The 16,620-nt window shown below is 53.4% G+C and overlaps 5 protein-coding genes across 5 annotated transcripts; 3 read left to right on the plus strand and 2 right to left on the minus strand.

Moving 5' to 3' along the window:
* Positions 1–1,612: 1,612 nt before the first annotated feature.
* On the plus strand, positions 1,613–4,526 carry TRIREDRAFT_75184 (uncharacterized protein; the record flags this gene model as incomplete). The annotated part of the gene is made up of 3 exons (XM_006962558.1): positions 1,613–1,982; positions 2,058–3,849; positions 3,915–4,526. 3 exons carry the CDS (start codon positions 1,613–1,615, stop codon positions 4,207–4,209), a joined length of 2,457 nt encoding a protein of 818 aa, XP_006962620.1. The 3' UTR covers positions 4,210–4,526.
* Positions 4,527–4,925: 399 nt separating this feature from the next.
* Positions 4,926–6,259, minus strand: TRIREDRAFT_104132 (uncharacterized protein; the record flags this gene model as incomplete). Its single annotated transcript, XM_006962776.1, has 2 exons — positions 4,926–5,581; positions 5,683–6,259. 2 exons carry the CDS (start codon positions 6,257–6,259, stop codon positions 4,926–4,928), a joined length of 1,233 nt encoding a protein of 410 aa, XP_006962838.1.
* Positions 6,260–7,879: 1,620 nt separating this feature from the next.
* On the plus strand, positions 7,880–9,226 carry TRIREDRAFT_57204 (uncharacterized protein; the record flags this gene model as incomplete). Its single annotated transcript, XM_006962559.1, has 1 exon — positions 7,880–9,226. The coding sequence occupies one exon, from the start codon at positions 7,880–7,882 to the stop codon at positions 9,224–9,226; it is 1,347 nt and encodes a 448-aa protein (XP_006962621.1).
* A 662-nt stretch (positions 9,227–9,888) lies between these two features.
* Positions 9,889–13,659, minus strand: TRIREDRAFT_56211 (uncharacterized protein; the record flags this gene model as incomplete). Its single annotated transcript, XM_006962777.1, has 4 exons — positions 9,889–10,228; positions 10,982–11,057; positions 11,451–11,982; positions 12,016–13,659. The coding sequence occupies 4 exons, from the start codon at positions 13,657–13,659 to the stop codon at positions 9,889–9,891; spliced, it is 2,592 nt and encodes an 863-aa protein (XP_006962839.1).
* A 2,098-nt stretch (positions 13,660–15,757) lies between these two features.
* Positions 15,758–16,298, plus strand: TRIREDRAFT_104135 (uncharacterized protein; the record flags this gene model as incomplete). The annotated part of the gene is made up of 3 exons (XM_006962560.1): positions 15,758–15,870; positions 15,938–16,042; positions 16,100–16,298. 3 exons carry the CDS (start codon positions 15,758–15,760, stop codon positions 16,296–16,298), a joined length of 417 nt encoding a protein of 138 aa, XP_006962622.1.
* Positions 16,299–16,620: the final 322 nt, after the last annotated feature.

Below are 16,620 nucleotides of genomic sequence, written 5' to 3' on the forward strand. Positions count from 1 at the left end.
CAGACAGAGCATCCATCGCCATCGTCCCTCTCGCCCAGTCCATGCCGCCCCTTGTTACCGCTAGCGCACTGCTGTTTCGCAGGTCCAGAGCTGATCGTCGCTGCTAGCACTGGCGGGAGTATGTAAGGTATTTTATAGGTGACAAGAATGTGATTCTTCATCTATTATGTGGCTAGACGATTGGCTTGCACCAGCCTCGTATCGGGTCCAACTGGGAACGATAAAGTTGGAAGCAAGAATCGGATGGACCAGAGTGGTTTCAGGCTTCAAGGTCTAGCAGGATAGGATTTCCGCCTGTCTTCTTCCAATCGCCCGGCACTTACGCGGCACTCGAGCCAGGCCATGACGAGGTGCTACCCGTGGACCTCTCGCATACCTACGTAAGTCCATCCCCTGTAGCCCGGCCATGTCCCCCCAGCGCGAGTGAGCCGGGTATCCGATCTCGCCATGTGTGCAAGATTGGATGCTGAATGGCTTTCGGCTGATCGGCCCCCGACGCAAAAAAGGCCTCCGAGTCAAACACGTTTCAACAAGTGGCGCTCGTTTGATCATTTCTGGGCTTGTAGACGCTGGTCTTTTTGTCTCGTTATATTAAGATAGAAGCGATGGACCAGCTCGTGGGATAGATACATCGTAGAACAACGTTGAACCGGGTGTGGTTTGAGCGAGACAAGAGAATTCTATCAATCAGTCCTCAGCATCATCTGAAGCTTTCCGTGCAATAATAGATGCCTTCTCGAAAATCAATTGGCTATTTCCATACAGATCATGCCTACTATAACCTCATGTTCTCATCAATTGTTTCTTCACGATTTTGGGCACGTCCCTCCTCTGCCCCTCCATGCGCGCACGCGCACGTGACTCGCTCTCTCGCCGGCTGACTGTTTCCTCCCACATGTGGGGTTTCTCTCTCCAAAGGACGTCAGTCTCTCCCTCTCCAGATCCGCACAATCGTCGGGCTCCTCAGCGTCTGGATTCCCTCAGTCTCTCCCTCATCAGCTGCGCCTCCTTGGACAGGCCGTCTTTTGACACAGAGCTCAGCGACTTCGTCTCTCCTTTGGGCTCGGCTTGCTGCTCTCTGCGCTCTTGGACACTCCTCGGCTTTGCGGCAGGAAGAGACACCATGATAGCTTTGTGCGCTTGTCAAGTCCTCGTCAATCCTTTACTATCTTAGCGGTATGTCGCCTTTTCGTTACGCATCTTGGTTCCTCTGGCATCCAAGCGTCTTTGTGCCTTGAACTGCCGCGGGACGGTATAGGGGAGGTTGGACAGCGAGTGGAAGGACAGTCTGTGGCCGATATCTCGAGCCTCGTGCCCCTCAGCCTCGCCGAAGGGGCAAAGACAACAGATCTCACAGAGAAATGCGGGGCCAAGTTTGAACGTCCATAATCCACCCGCTGCTTGTCCTGAAGGTCAATCTCGACGGAGCTGTTGCTGCTACGGCCGCGGACGGGTCAACAGCTAGCTCCGCAGAGCTGTCCCGTGGCCCTCGCTTCACCTCCATTGCCTCCAGCATCTCTTTTCCCATGACATCTTCCCCTATCAGAGCCATCACACTAACATCACGCCTCATAGTACATTAATCATATAATATCTCGACAAAACATCCAACATGTCTTTCTTCGGCTTCGACACCAGTGGCCGCCACAATGCCGCTGCCCCAGGCTTTTCCCAGCCCCGTGATCCATTCGCCGGCCTCTCTGGCCATCAGGAAGAAGGCGACGCCCTCGACTTCGAAGACACCTACGATGGCCTAGGCGATCAGCTGGACGACGCCGACGACGCTTTCAATGACGATACGTTTGGCGGCGGGGCGTTTGGCGCAGGCGACTCTGCTGCTGGCAAGGTTGGCAAGGACTTTGACTTCTTCGGCCAGACGGCCAAGGTTGCGGATGCCATCGAGGAGGAACATCTTCGCTTCAACCGACTTCAACCTGCCGCGCGGGCCAACGCTTCCCAGGCTCAGGCCCCGCCCCAGCCCAGTGGCATATCCCAGCAATATGCGCAGCAGCAATACGCGCAGCAGCAATATTCGCAACAGCAGCCATACTATGGAGAGCCCGTGGCGACGCGCCCTGCTCGCACAGGCTACGAAAAGTACAATGAGCCCGACGCCCTCCCGGATCTGCATGTCGACCAGAGCATCTGGGGCATCGGCCCTCCCAAGGCGGCTGCCCCTGCCCCCAAGCCAGCTCCTCAACCTGCGCCGTCGAGCAGTGTTGGAAGAAAGGTGATGAGCTTGGAAGAGGTTGAGGCTGCGATGCGCGCGCAGGCTAAGCCCTCGCCGCAGCCACCCGTCTCCGAGCTGGCTTCGCATCAGCAAGTCCCTGCTGTCTACCCCTCGGCTCAGCATGCATCACCTCTCCCTCAGCACGGCCAGGCGCACCCCGTTACCATCCTGCAGCGGCCTCAAGGCTCGCAGGCGAAGGCTTCACCCTCCCCCGCCCCCAAGCTGCCTACCCCTCATGGGCAGCCGGAGCAGTATCATAATCTTCACCAGCAGCCCGCCCACCCGGTTCATCCTGTGCAGATTCTCCAGAATCCGAAGCGGCTCTCATCCGAGGCAGCGCGCGCGGCACCTGGCAGCCAGGAACTGCCCCAGACGGCCGCTTCCGCCGCAAACCTGGCGCAGATGAGCGCTCATCCCCAGCTAGCCCACATGTCCGAGGAGGAAAAGGTGGCGTTTTTGGATCAAGAGACGAAGAGAGCTAAGCGCAACCACAAGATCTGGTTGCTGTCCAAGGACAACGGAGTGATGACTCCTCAAGACAAGAACTTCATCACTCGCATCCAGCTGCAGCAGCTCGTCTCTGCCACGGGCAACCCCGTCGAGCAAGGGTCCGACGCCTCGCTCTCCGAGGACTTCTACTACCAAGTCTACAGCCACATTCGTGCTGGCCAGCGCCAAAACCCCAGCCAACCCCTGAGCAACTTTGCCCAGACCTATCTCTTCCAGACTGGCGGCCGCCACGGCAACATGCGCCGCCACGGACGACCTGCGGAGAACCACATTCAGCGCATGGAGCAGCAAGTGCAGCGAGCTGTCGAGGCCGCCAAGAACAAGCCGAAGAATCCTCAGCTCGTCATCGCCGGCAGCTTGGGCAAGATTTCCTTTAGTAACGCCAAGACTCCAAAGCCCTTGCTCAACATCAAGCGCGCTGCGGAGAACGAGCCGCATCACCACCGGGCTGGAAGCGGCAAGAAGTCGCCCGCCAGCAGCCTCGACCGTAAGACGATTCTGCGGAATGCCGAGCTGGTTTACGTTACCTTGATGAAGATTGAGGACCACGTCCGAGTCATGCCGCCGCCCGTCACGAACCAGGCCGATCAGGAGCTGCAGGAGAAGCACAAGGAGTGGGCAGCGACCTTGGAGGCCCTCAACGCCCGCCTGTGGCAAGAGCTCAAGGTGCATGAGCCCATCGGAGTCATTGTGCCTCACCCGTTCATTGCCTTCCTGTCGTGTGCCAAGGGAAAGAAGGCCATTCCCCGAATCTTCCCCCACCTGAGCTTTGAGCAGCGCACCACCATCATGACCATGATTGTGTATCACCTCGACCAGCTGGATGTGGTGAATGGTGCGGCGGTGACCAACGACGAGACTGTTCCCAACGCGAGAATGCGAGAGAACATTGATCTGTTCTTGTCGACCGTCATGCCATCCCTGATGCAGTACTTCAACGATACAGGGCTGGATATCGTGGATGGTGTTTTAAACTTGATTGCTACGAACCTCAATGTCGATCTCATCGCCAAGACTAGGGTTGGCGTATCGATGCTCACATTGATTTTGAGCCGCGCCGTGCTCCTTAAGCAGACTGGTGGCGGCACCCCTGAGCAGTGGGAGAAATGGTGAGTCGACCAATTAGATGCGCAGACTCTTTGACGTGATTTATCTGACTATTTCTGTGCTGCAGGGATCAAACATATGAAACCTTCTTCAGCAGGCTCGAGGTGTCACTACCCTACATGTTCCCTGGCAGTATCAACACGGGCTCGGACGTCTACGTGTGGCAGCTCCTCGCGGCACTTGGTGTCAGCGCCAGCAACGACCAGCAGACGCGTCTGGTCCTCGCCGTCAAGGATCGTGTCATTGGCACTATCTCTCTGGCGAAGACGCTGCCTCCGACCATGGCGGCGGAGCGCCTCAGCAGCGTCAACCTGTTCTTGCACTCGATTGGCTTGGACGTGGACATGCTGATGGGCCAGTAGCTTGGCCTAATGATGACCTGATATTGGAATGTTTCAGATGTACTCGGCGAAAAGCACAGCAACAAGCAACATACACCTGATGTCTTCGTTGGAAGCTACTGTTGCAATGGGCAAAGCAAGTTGGAAGGATTGGACTAGCCGTGGTTGGTGGAAAAGGGGAAAGGTAATCCGGACGACTTGGAGGGAACTTTGTCGTTTTTGCATTGACATACTACAAGCGAGCTGTGGTGCAGCGAGCGTTGCTAGTGGGAGCGGGTACATGAGTGGGATATCGCCGTTTGATTTTTATCTGGTGTATTATTATCCTACCATCGGATGAACATGGGGGGGAGGAAATGGTAGCAAAAGCGCAGTAAGGGGGGCTTAGTACGGAGTGTGGTTCTGGGTGGGTTATTCAGCTTGAATGTCAATATTTTTCAATACGCATGACAACAAGGCCTTTTTTCTTTTTACTTTTACTGAGCAGCTGTTCGTCACTATACATGGAAAAAATACCAAAGATGGATATGTAATATTGCAAAGACACGCCTCGCAGATGTCATGTATATATATCCAACCTCTCTCTAAGCCATGAATAGACGAGCTGCCAGACAGCCATTCCACGATATGAACCCAGTTGACTCCATAAACACCAGGATCCCATGCAAATAACTACACTCTCCAACGCATCCTTTTGTCTCTCCTTCTTTCTCTTTCTCTCCTCACCCATGAGCTCCTCACGCCGCTTTTGACGACCGCCCACCTCTCCGAGCAGCCATCGCGGCGGCAGCACCCGCCCTAGGACGAGTCGCTCTTGGAGGCTGGCGCTGCTCTTCAGCTAGAGTAGTAGTAGCAGCAGCAGCAGCAGCAGCAGCAGGTTCCGGCTTCTTTTGTTCTGCCGCCGGCGGCTCAGGGACGGGTTGAGGCTTCTTGATGCCGCTGATGGACTCGAGGAACTGCGTGTCGTCCCACTTATTGCCGAGCGTAGGCACGAGCTCCTCCAGATCGTGATCGGCTTCCGCCTGCTGCTGCTGCTGCTCGCCCGTCGTCGTCGGATCCGCCCTGGGCCTGAGAAACAAACTCTCGTTGTAGACGTCCCAGGCCGTCTCGTCGTTCTCGTCGGTGTAGCGCATCTTGCGCCAGGGCTCCGTCTGGACGGCGCGCAGGCGGTCGGCCATGGTCTCGGTGGAGACGCCGTCGGCGCCGTCGGAGGTGGTCTTGATGGTCATGTGGATGGCGCGGGCGGAGGACGTGGTTGCCGGGGCGCCGTCCTTGTTTGCGGCGGCGGCGGCGGCGGCGGAGGACTGGCGCTCCTGCTGGGTGGCGGCGTCGATGTGGTGGAGTTGGGGGCGGAGGTGGATGAGGTTTGACACGGGGGTGAGATGGAGGTGTTCTGTGAGGAAGATGATGTCTTTGTTAACGTTCTGCGAGGTCGAGACGGGGGGAAGAAAGGGTGTTTTGGGGAGGAATTGATGGTTTCTCAAAAAAACGTACTGCCTTGGAAGACGCCGACCATGTACTGCACCTCGTCGGCCTCGGGATACTGCCCGCCCAGCGTCTGGGTGCTGAGCACTTTGCCCTGGCGCACGGCCTCGTTCCAGTCGAGGTCCTCGTCGGCGTCGGCGTCGCCCTTCTTGCGCGGGGCGCGCTGCTGGACGGCGCCGACGCCGAAGCCGCCCGCGAGGCCGTGGCTGCCGCCGCTCTTGACGGCCATGGAGCTCTGCAGGGCGCGGCCCCAGCGGAGGCCCTTTTCGCGGTCGTAGGCGGTGGTGTTGTCGAGGGGCATGTCGACCTCGACCATGCCCGAGTGTTCTTTCAGGCGCAGCTCGGTCGGGGGAGGGCGAGGGGTGTTGTCGGTGCGGTTGGGGTGCTGGAGAACGAGGAGGCGGCGGCCGAGGGGGAGGGCGGGGTTGAGGAAGACTTGGTAGCTGGCGGTGATGGGGTCGTCGTCGTCGTCATTATTGTGAGTGTCGTGAGTGGTGGTGGTGGTGGTGGTGGTGTTGGCGTGGGAGACGGGTTTGGGGGGGTCTTCGTGGACAATGTCCATGAGGTCGGGGTCAATGTTGGACATGACTGTGTTGGCTGACGAGAGTGTACAGTAGTTGATTGATATCAGTGTCCTGTAGCTTGAATTTCAATGTGAAATGACGGGTAGAAGAGGTAGTAGAACGAGAGAATCTTGGGGGTTGAAGAATGTGCTATGATGAAGTCAGTGGGGTGGGTGGGAGAAATTTCGATGCGACAGCTCTTATCGGCGCTTATCGCAGCCTGCACGAGGCGCCTTGATTCACGCACCCTGCTAGTCCAACTCGGCTTATTACCCCTGCTTCAACGCGTCGGGCGAGGTTAAAAATGCTGTGAAATGCATGGCAGAGGAGCTCAAAACTGCGTGAGGACCTCCGTGTACAGCCCCTCGTCATTCTCCAGGTCTGGGGCGGGATCGAGAATGCTGTAAAGCCAGTAGTGTCCAAACCGGCTGCAAGGCATTACTGAGCCACTTCTGGCTGTGGCAGCGTGGCTTCGAAGGCTGGCTGCTGCTGCGTAACAGTCGAGAATATTGTTTTTGGCGTCAATTGTCAATGCCATGGTTCGGTATGTATGTTTAGCATTTTGATGTAAGCTTCAGAAAGGACATCTGGTGATGAGAACCTCCTCAAGTACAATATTCTGGAGGCTGAGAGACAGACATGATACCCATCTATACATCCACAAGATCTATCAAAATCGCACCGACAGCGCAGAGCCTCAAGAACTAAATAAGGTAGGCATCTCCATGTTCTGCTTTTTATTTCCTTAGCCCACCGCCGTGTAAGTCGACATCAGCATTGCAGGTTGCAGTGAGAGGTGCACATCAAAGACACCCATGAGATGCTCTACTCCTCAACTCTTCTGCACGGAAGGGCCAAATATAGCTCATTCTGTTCAAATCTCGAATTGTACTACCGCTGTGAAGCTGTCCTTGCACAAGACAAACCACCAACCATCCAATGCCATGGTAAACTCCATCCCGATTCCTGGAATGACGTGTTAATAGTTCCAACGTGCAAAGCGCGACAAGCCAAGACATTCAACAGCCCACGATGTCTTTTGGTACATTCCTCTCGATCGCATGGTATATGAGGAGCTAGCAACACCCAGCCTGCTTGAGACCATGACATGTGTGAGACAACGGGAGCAATGGGATATAAATGTTGGTATGCAGGACCTTGGCAGAAGTGACATGTATAGTTGCATCTGCTGGCTACCTTACTCTTGGATCTTGGATGCCGTGATAATGACAGCTGTTCAATACTAAGACAGAATGCTTGTGGTGAAGAGCAATGTCAAGCATACAGTAGTCGACCACACCAACGCTCACTCACGCAACGTTAAAGAAGAAGTCGTGCAACCACCCCTTTCTTCTGTCTGTGGTCAAAGTGAAGTGTATGACGATACTACATACCGCTCCTGGCCGTCATCATGACTGTCAACATGCAGCTGTCTCACTCTGTCTTACATCATTTGCACAATGCTCCATCGAAAGATATAAGAGGAATCTTGTGCCAACCCTCTCCTAGCACGTTCAATATGGGCCTTGGACCATCTCACATTTGACAACATGGGCTGAAGAATCCTCATGGCGCCTTCGCTTGTTCTCATCTTCCACATGCATCAATCATAGAAGCCCTCGTCTCATACAATGTTGACCACCATGATATTCCCCTACTATCTGCTGGCGGTAACCCTCGTCTCTGCCACGGAGCTTCGTCATAACCACAGACATCGTTCAGAGAGCAGTCTGCCCCCCAGCCAAGATCCCTTCTACGCCATCCCAGCAAATATCGCAGCCTTCTCCCCCGGCGAAATCATCAACTACAGAGAGCCACCTTCGCGAATCTCTGCCTTCGGATGGACGCCCACTCACATCCACAAAGCCTACCAAATCTCCTACCGAACGACAGACAGCCACCAGAATGCCACCACAGGCATCCTGACGGCTCTCATCCCCCCTAATGCCGAATACGACAAGATCTTATCCCTGCAGATGGCCGAGGACTCTGCAACAATCGACTGCAGCCCGTCTTACACGATGCAGGCATCATCCCAGAGCAGCCCCATGCTGGCGTCCAACACCACCGCGCTCCAGCTGCTCTTCGCAGAAGCAGCCCTCGCCCAGAAATGGATCGTCATCGTCCCCGACCACGAAGGCCCCAGGGGATCCTTCACAGCAAGCAAAGTCACCGGCCACACCGTCCTCGACGGCATCCGCGCCGCAAAGCACTCCAACCACATCACCGGCATCCAACGAAACGCCAGAATCGGCCTCTGGGGCTATTCGGGGGGAGCCGCTGCCACGCAGATTGCCATCACCATGCAGGGCGCCTACGCCCCCGAGCTGAACATTTCGGGCGTCGCCATGGGCGGCCTTTCAAGCCTCGCGGAAGCAAGCGACATCTTTGGCATCAACAAGGGGCCGAGCGCGGGCTTGATCCCCTCTGCGATGCTTGGTCTGGCGACTCAGCACCCGGAACTCCAAAGGGCTATTGACGAGGCGTTGCAGCCGCAGTTTCGCGACCTCTTTTACAGCCCCCTGCATCAGTGTCTGCAGGCCATCACGGTCTTGTTCTTCCACCGGGATGTTCTGGGAATGTTTCGCAACGGTTCGATACCGGGAGTGACGGCGGAGCTCGTCAAAGCCTGGAAGGATGAGAACAACTTTCCGCAAGCAAAGATCAAGGCTCCCCTGTACATTTACCAGAGCATCATCGACCATCTATCGGACATCAACAGGATCGACGCCGAGGTGCGCGACTACTGCCATCAGGGCGTCAGCGTCCACTACGAAAGAGCCAACGCGACGAATCTGAACCATGTCAAATATGGCATCGTCGGCGTGTACAAGGCGATATCCTGGATGCAGGATCGGCTGGATGGGAAGGGGGCGTCTCGTGAGTGTGTCACTCTTACAGATGCCACGTCGACGCTTGATCCGCATCTTGCCGCTCTGTTTCCGAAGAACATCTCGGATGCGCTCTTTGCATTGATCAATGCACTATAGTTTATATAGAGCCTTATGATGTATCAATACGCTGGTTCAAGATTTGACTTTGAAAGGCGAAAGAGTGCAGCTCATGGCATCACGCCGTAAGGGAGCGTGTTCCTAACATTCTGGTAGACCTGCAGTCGTGATAGTGAAGATATATTGTTACATACAGAGGTTAATGAAGTAAACAGCTTCTCCCAAGTACGTTACTATGAGGTTTACCACACCGCACCCCTCGCTCCGGCGCCATGGAGTCAAACAATATGCAATTTCATATACACCTTCCTGTGACTTGTCTTTACAGCTTTATCTTGACATTATGGGTGATATTCTAGGCTGCTCAGAAACGCTTGTGTACGCTCTTTTTGCTCTGAACGTGTTTCAAGTGTCAAGACAGCTGCTATGCTGGATTGTCAATGCCAGCTTAGCTGATCTACCACGACTAACAAGACACATCGGAGTCAAGGAATCCACGTGGACACTTTATTTCTGCTACTTCTATCAGCCTATCATAAGCGTTTGTCATGTGATGTAGCCTCAAGTAGGCGTTTGCTTGGTAAATGTCTTTTCTCGGCAGCTTATACATCAAACTATCAACTCTTCGTAACTCGCATTCTTCCTAATATCCAGTAAAGATCGAGTGTAACACCCGCACACCGACTTCTTGGTGTCGCGGATCAATACCTAAGTCTGAAAGGAGGGGGGCCAGAAAAGCGAATGATGAAAGGTTCTGCTGAATCAAGCATCTGCAGAACAAAGCAAGTTTGAGAAATCACTCTCTTTCCTCTGAGTCGATAGCCCGGTGGTAACCATATAATGTTCTGTCCGTTCCAAGTCACCCATGAGCCATCATAAGTCAGACCGTAGCCCTCAGTGAGGCGTTGGTAGTCGTGTGCCGACTGAAGATCGTTGGCTTGCGCAATGAGCTTGTCCAAGTGTATAGAGCCACACTGCGTGAGAATGTACGGCGACTCGACGTCAAAGCACGGCTTAAAGTCCCCATTGCACATTCGCAAGCTGATTCTTTCCCTGCCCCTTGCCAGAACCCACATCCTTTGATGGTGAGGCTGCGTAAAGAGCACACGCTCGCCATCGTCGGATACAGCAATGGATGTATTTGTGTAATAAGGTCGGAAACATGTTTCGCATCCATCTCCTTCGTCCCCATGTGCCCAAGAGCCATCGTCGTCTGTTGTCCAGATCATCTCCCTACTCACCACACTCCGTATCTCAAACTGGTTTTTCTCAAGCATCAGGGCGAGATAGTCCGCGTTGTTGGAAAAGCACCGTAAAGAAACCGACGTCCCCGCTCGATGATTCTGCCACTGCCGAGGTAGGTCACTTGAAGACCGATAACGAAGACAAGTCGTTCCTTGCGCTGGTAGTTCCGGACACCAACCGGTCGTCTCGATCTCGCTGCCCGAGGCAAAGTCCCACACACGACAGCCATAGTCATGGTACCCCTGAAGTGACTGTAAATCCGGCGAAAATGCATATTCAGTTGCCACCTGACTGACGCTTCGAAAAGTCTGGATTCTTATTCCAGTTGTCGTGTCCCAGATATCGATGTCGCTATCATATAACACCGCCACGCGTGTGAGATCGGCGGAGCAGATGAGCTGTTTGAACGGAAAGTAGGTTCGACCATCATGACCCCCAGAGCTCCAAAATGTGCGTTCAGACAAATCATAGACCCCAACGGCCTTGTAACTTGCCACAGCTAAAGCCCTCATGCCGTTAAGCCAACGCAGCCCTCTGGTGAAGTTTGACCAACCCCAACGCAGCTGGTGTTGTATCTGGCCCGTGGCTGTATCCCATATTTTGACAACTTGTGCGCCTCCTTCACCTATATAAATCAAGGTGCAGCTTGCAGCGATGAGCCCACCGTCGGGAGAGAATTCAGCGAGCAAGAATCTTTCGACATTGTTTGCCTGCAATGTCAACATCCTCTCTCTGCTGTCCAAATCCCAAATTGCAACCGCTCTTTGATCTACCATAGCGACGAGCTTAGAGTCGGATGAAAAGGTGGCCATCCATGGATTGGAGGGGAAAGGGTCAGTCAACTTCATCTTCCTCATGCCCCCTGTCGCGCCCGAATTGCGCATAATTATCCCACCGGAAGCCAAGAACTTGGCGTTGTTCGACCACCGTAACTGTCCCTCGCCCTCCCTGCCTCGCAGCGTCTTTTTCTCAACAGTCCTCTCAACAAGGTCGCAGATCTGAACCCCATCTCTCGTACGTGACGCTACAAGCCTCCCATCTTCCGAAACCGAGACAGTGCGCCAGTCAAGGTGCAGGTCATGGATGCTGCTTACACTGATAAGAGCCCCAGAAACTGCATCCCAGGAACTACTCAGGCGCTCCGTGAAGGTGAGAATGCGTCCCGAGTCTCTCAAGAACCTGGCGTAATGGACGGTCTCCGCATGGCTGAGTACCTGGGACCGCCTCCCTGTGGCAATGTCCCAGATCTCGACATCTCGAGACTTTTTGTTCATTATCAAAAGAGTCGTACCACTAGAGTCCATTGTTGTCGATTCGTTGGCCTCGACGACATGAAGACAAGGGCTCCATACCCTTCCCACATTAGGGCTCATGAGTATCCAAGCTGATAGCTTGCCGTCACAGCACGTTCGTATGAGACTTTCCGTAGGGCTGAATAGGAGCGCAGATACATATATCTGCAACGGAGCATTCTCCATGATATGAGCATGGTATTGCAGAAACCGACTTGCATCGCGAACAAACGCTTGAAGCTCGTCTCTCGCTGGAGTCTGCTGCCGGTATGCAAGTCGGGCTTGATTCACCTTGAGCAATTCGCTGAGTCTTTTGATGTGACCGATGTTGCTTGGCAGGTTGCGTGTGAGACTCAGCGCCTCAAGCCAATGGAGGAAGTGCGCCTTGAAGAAGCCTAGGACTTTTTCGTCATCGAAGAGGCTTTTGTCCCGACGGGAAGCTACTTGGCAGATATGGGCTGCCCAGTAGGTGCAGGAATAGAGTACTCTACGTAGAGGACTGGGATTTGGTGGACTAATCTCATCAATGAGAATTCCAAGGTGGCCGAGTCGGTATATGTCCTCCTGCAGGGTACGCGCCATGGCATTCAACGAATGGGTAACCATGTTGTGATGAATCTTGTCTTCCCCCAATGGGAAAATGACAGGTCGTGGCGAAGGACCAGACAGATAATCCTTTGCAGATTGATGTATAAAGTAGACGACGTCTTCTCGGATGGTTAAGAACGAACCGCAGACATTGACGAGCTCTGTCACATGAGGCAGCCTTCTCGGGTCGCCCTCGAAGCCTACCAGACATGAAAGCTCATCAAGATGCAAGGGCCGATGCGCCAATGTCACAGTCGCCAGAATAGCTCGGCAAAGCTCGGGATCCCTGCCTTCCAACTGAAAGATTTGCTGCAACATGATCTCACGGAGTTTAGACAGATCTTCGGGCATCTGGTCCAGTAGATCCAGCATCTCAGAGATGCCGTCGCAATGAGCATAGCTTCTGGAGTTTAGTGCTTGAATGACGATTGCAACCCAGAGAAATGAGCCGTTCGCCTTTTCTTCCATCCGGCGGCAGACCTCTCTCCTGAGTTCGTACTCCTGATTGAGGAAGGGCATCTGGGACATTTTTTGGGAGATGTATGCTTCAACGGCAGCCTTCACCAGCGTGGCATTGATCTCAAGGCTGAGACACGTTCCCTGATGCATCTTTTCCTCGACGTCAGTCCTGTTGCGACTCGACACCATCCATTTGACATTTGGCAGGGATGATGCTTCCTGAATGAAGTCCAAGAGTTCCGCCACGCCCGTGGTGCATTCATCAAGGGCGTCAATAATGATGCAAACAGGTGGCAGGTCATCATCAGCCAGCATGTTCCTGAAAATGTTGGACAAGGTGTCCCAGGCATTCCCCTCGTCGAAGACGCTCATTCCAGCAGCGTCGTATGCCTTTCTAATATGGGATATGAGAGAAGGCCGCTGCTCTGCTAGGAGCCACATGAGACCACGCAGAACTGCTATGTGGTTGTTGATGGTTGGGATCGTGGCCTGGCAGAAGAAGTACGTGACCAGGCACGGAGCCGATTGTTGCATCAGCTCTTGGACGAGACCGCACAAAAGCATTGTCTTTCCTATTCCGGGATCGCCCCTGAGCCAAATCAAACTGTTCTCGTTACTGTCGCGCCAAGTCTTGAATTGCGGGTTTTCAAGGATCCATTGGTATGACTCTTGCAGCAATCCTCCTTGAGTGTCTTCGATGCGGATCCTGTCAGCACGAGGATCCGTGATCCGCAAGTCTCGAAGACATTGTTGATCTTCCTTTGTAAGATAGTATCTTTCTTGTACCTTGGTATGACTGTTCAAGAGTTGAGGTTCTGATTCAAGGACCAAAAAGGCTTTGATCTCTTCTCGGAGAACATCGTCGGCTTGTTGAATGGATTTGAACATCTCTTCCCCGTTGTCGAGCTTCAAGCCGTCTCGTAGAAGAACGGACCCCCGGGTCCTGTAGTAGTCGCAAATGCTGCCCATCTGAAACTGCAGAATCTGTTCATACAGATTGACGAATGATGAGTATAAGGTCGTTTTGTCACCATCACCTTCTTGGCTGTCGAATACGCGTGCCGCTTGCTCCCAGTACCACTGAATCGTGGTTCCAACATAGTCGACAGCCTCTGGGCTGGATTTGGTCTGCGAGACGGGATTCATCATCATCTATCACAAGAGTTAGCTCTTCCGTGCTGCTTGTCTCTGTAGACGGCCTATACTGACCTCGATCGAAATAGAAACGAATGCCCAGGGAAGAGCTGCCTGCGGTAGATTTCTGACTGCGTCGGTCATCAAATCTATTGTAGCGCTGACCACGTGCATTGATATGCCTGTTGCTTCCTTTGCTTTCGCTTCTCGGGCGGTTTTATCCAAGTCATCTTGGATTAACCGGTACATCTGCCCCCTCCTCACCAGCACATTGTTTCTCTCGATGGTATTCTGCTTGGCTGTGAGATCCGCAGAGTCAGCAGTCTCGCGACTGAGCCTGAAGGACAAGATCTTCTCATAAGCTTCAACCAGCCTGGGCTCTTTAGCTGCCAGTCTGTCGTAAGCATCGTTCCAGATACTCTCGGGCGGGATTACGGGAGCTTTGGCTATTTCAGGCGAAAGCACTGGAGCAGAGGGCGAATCGGAGATGTGCTGCTGACAGCTCTCTTCCTGACTGGTGACATTAGTGGCGGCAGTTTGATCGTGATGAAGCTCCAAGCTCGAGGCGACATCTTGCTGCTCAAATTCTCCCGTTGGTAGTTGAGAGACAGTGACGTTGGCCTCTGGACCGGAGCCACTTGCCGTCGAGCTCGCTCTCGAGAATTTGCGCTTTTGGCCCCTCTTCTCCAACGGCTCGCGCAAAGAGGACATCCTTTGGTTCAGGTAGCAGGAGATAGCTGATGGTGCTTGCAATGTGATGTGCTGGCGTTTGATGTGAAGGACCGTCAGTGTAAAGTCATGATCTGGACGCCCAACGGGCAGGCTGTTGGGCGCAGTGCGGAGTATTCTCTGTGCTTCATCCAATGACTGCGACATCTCATGGAAATGTTAGGGACGATGTAATTCGAAGGAGAAAATAATTGAACGCATACATGCACTCAAACATCAGCTTCATGCAAGGGCAGGGTGGCGTAACACAGCAGGCTGGGCCAGAATTCGGCATGGCCGCTGTCCAGGCCGTCAACGCGAGTCCGCTCGAGGTTCGGGTGGCCGAAAGGTTTGATCGAGGTCACTCATATGATGTAATTGAGCGCAACATATGCTGTGCAGCAATGCAGGTTCAGCATGAGAGACGGGGTTTTGGTTGCAAGTAAACAAGCTCTCACAGGCCAACATCATCGTTGTTTTGGCTGTAGGCTTCGGAGGGCGAGGACCCTGAGAGAGCATGACGGCGCTCCCCCGCCGAAGAAGAGAGTAATCATGTTTTGGTCGAAGATGAATCTTGAAGTTGGTGGAATAGAAGGAGGAGTTTGTATTTGATTATCGCGGTATCTGAGAGTTGGATGACGTTGAGTGTGTTGAGTCTCTTGCAGCGTTAGAAAGGGCAGGAGGTGGAGAGAACCAAGCCTTCCATTGACTGTTCACTAGGTAGGTACCTAAGCCTACCAGAGCCTTTCTACCTACCTTACCTTGATAGTAGTACATGTAGACTTCAAAGCTGCTTAAGGGCTAGGGCAGTAGATAAACATATTGAAGATCATAGTAGAAGGTCAATCTATACCACTCTACATACTAGAAAAGGTGCCAAGGGGATATCCAACACATGGAGGAGCTTGAGCTGTCTACTCTACCTACCTACGAATTAAGTAGCGGTTGTGTTAAAATTGAACTGGGCCGTCGTTGGCTTGTGTCCGTGGGGTTGGCTTACATCATACAGATCTGTCCCCGATATTATTTGCTCGTCTAGATCGATCCATCGCCACTTGCTTCACGACTTCATCTTATACATCACCTTGCTGCCTCTCGTCCAATCGCACTTTCTGCTGCCTTTTCACTATATCAACTCGTCAGAATGATCTCTACACGCATGTTCCGTTCGGCTTCGTCCGTTGCCCGGCAAGGCGTTGCATCACAGCGGCTCTTCCACGCCAGCCGCCCTGCCTTTGCAGTCCACCATGTCAAGACGTGAGCTGCATCTCCTTGCAAACTGATACCACTTCACATGCTGATCCCTTACTTTGGGTGCTTCAAGTGCCGAAGAGTTCAAAAAGGTTGTCAAGGACCAAAACACAGTCATTGTCGACTGTTTCGCAACATGGTGCGGGCCATGCAAGGCCATCGCTCCCATCCTGGAAAAGTCTGTCTATTCAACAACGAAGAAGAATCGTGGATTTCCATTAACTGTCATGTAAAGGGCCTCTGAGGACGCAGAGTTCAAGGACAAGGTCCACTTTGTCAAGTTTGACGTGGACGAGCTGCCCGAGCTGAGCCAGGAGCTGGGCATCCGCGCCATGCCCACCTTTCTCTTCTATAAGAACGGCAACAAGGTCGACGAGATGATTGGCGCGAACCCGCCTGTTCTGCTGCAGACTTTGAGGAAGCACAAGGCTTAGGGAATTGTATTGCAAAGGAAGAGATGACGAGGTCGGGCACATGGTGTGTAAGATAGGTATGGCGTATATGTCATGTTAGATCTTGTAGATAAATTTTCACTACCCTAGGGTAGTCAAAGCTCTTGTTAGCACTCTGACTGCGTGTAAATGTCTTGGTGGTAAAGCATTCCGATAATGTATCCTGGCGGTGTCACGGTGTTGTGTCTGTTGACCCCAGCCGCATCGTCATGATGAAGCAGCACCGAACGAAGCCTAAAGATAGCCTTTGTGTGATTCACTTGTATGAAAATCAAGTCTTTAAAGCATTGTTGAAGCTAATCAT

This window comes from Trichoderma reesei (assembly GCF_000167675.1).
Source record: "Trichoderma reesei QM6a unplaced genomic scaffold TRIREscaffold_3, whole genome shotgun sequence".
Classification (NCBI taxonomy): domain Eukaryota; kingdom Fungi; phylum Ascomycota; class Sordariomycetes; order Hypocreales; family Hypocreaceae; genus Trichoderma; species Trichoderma reesei.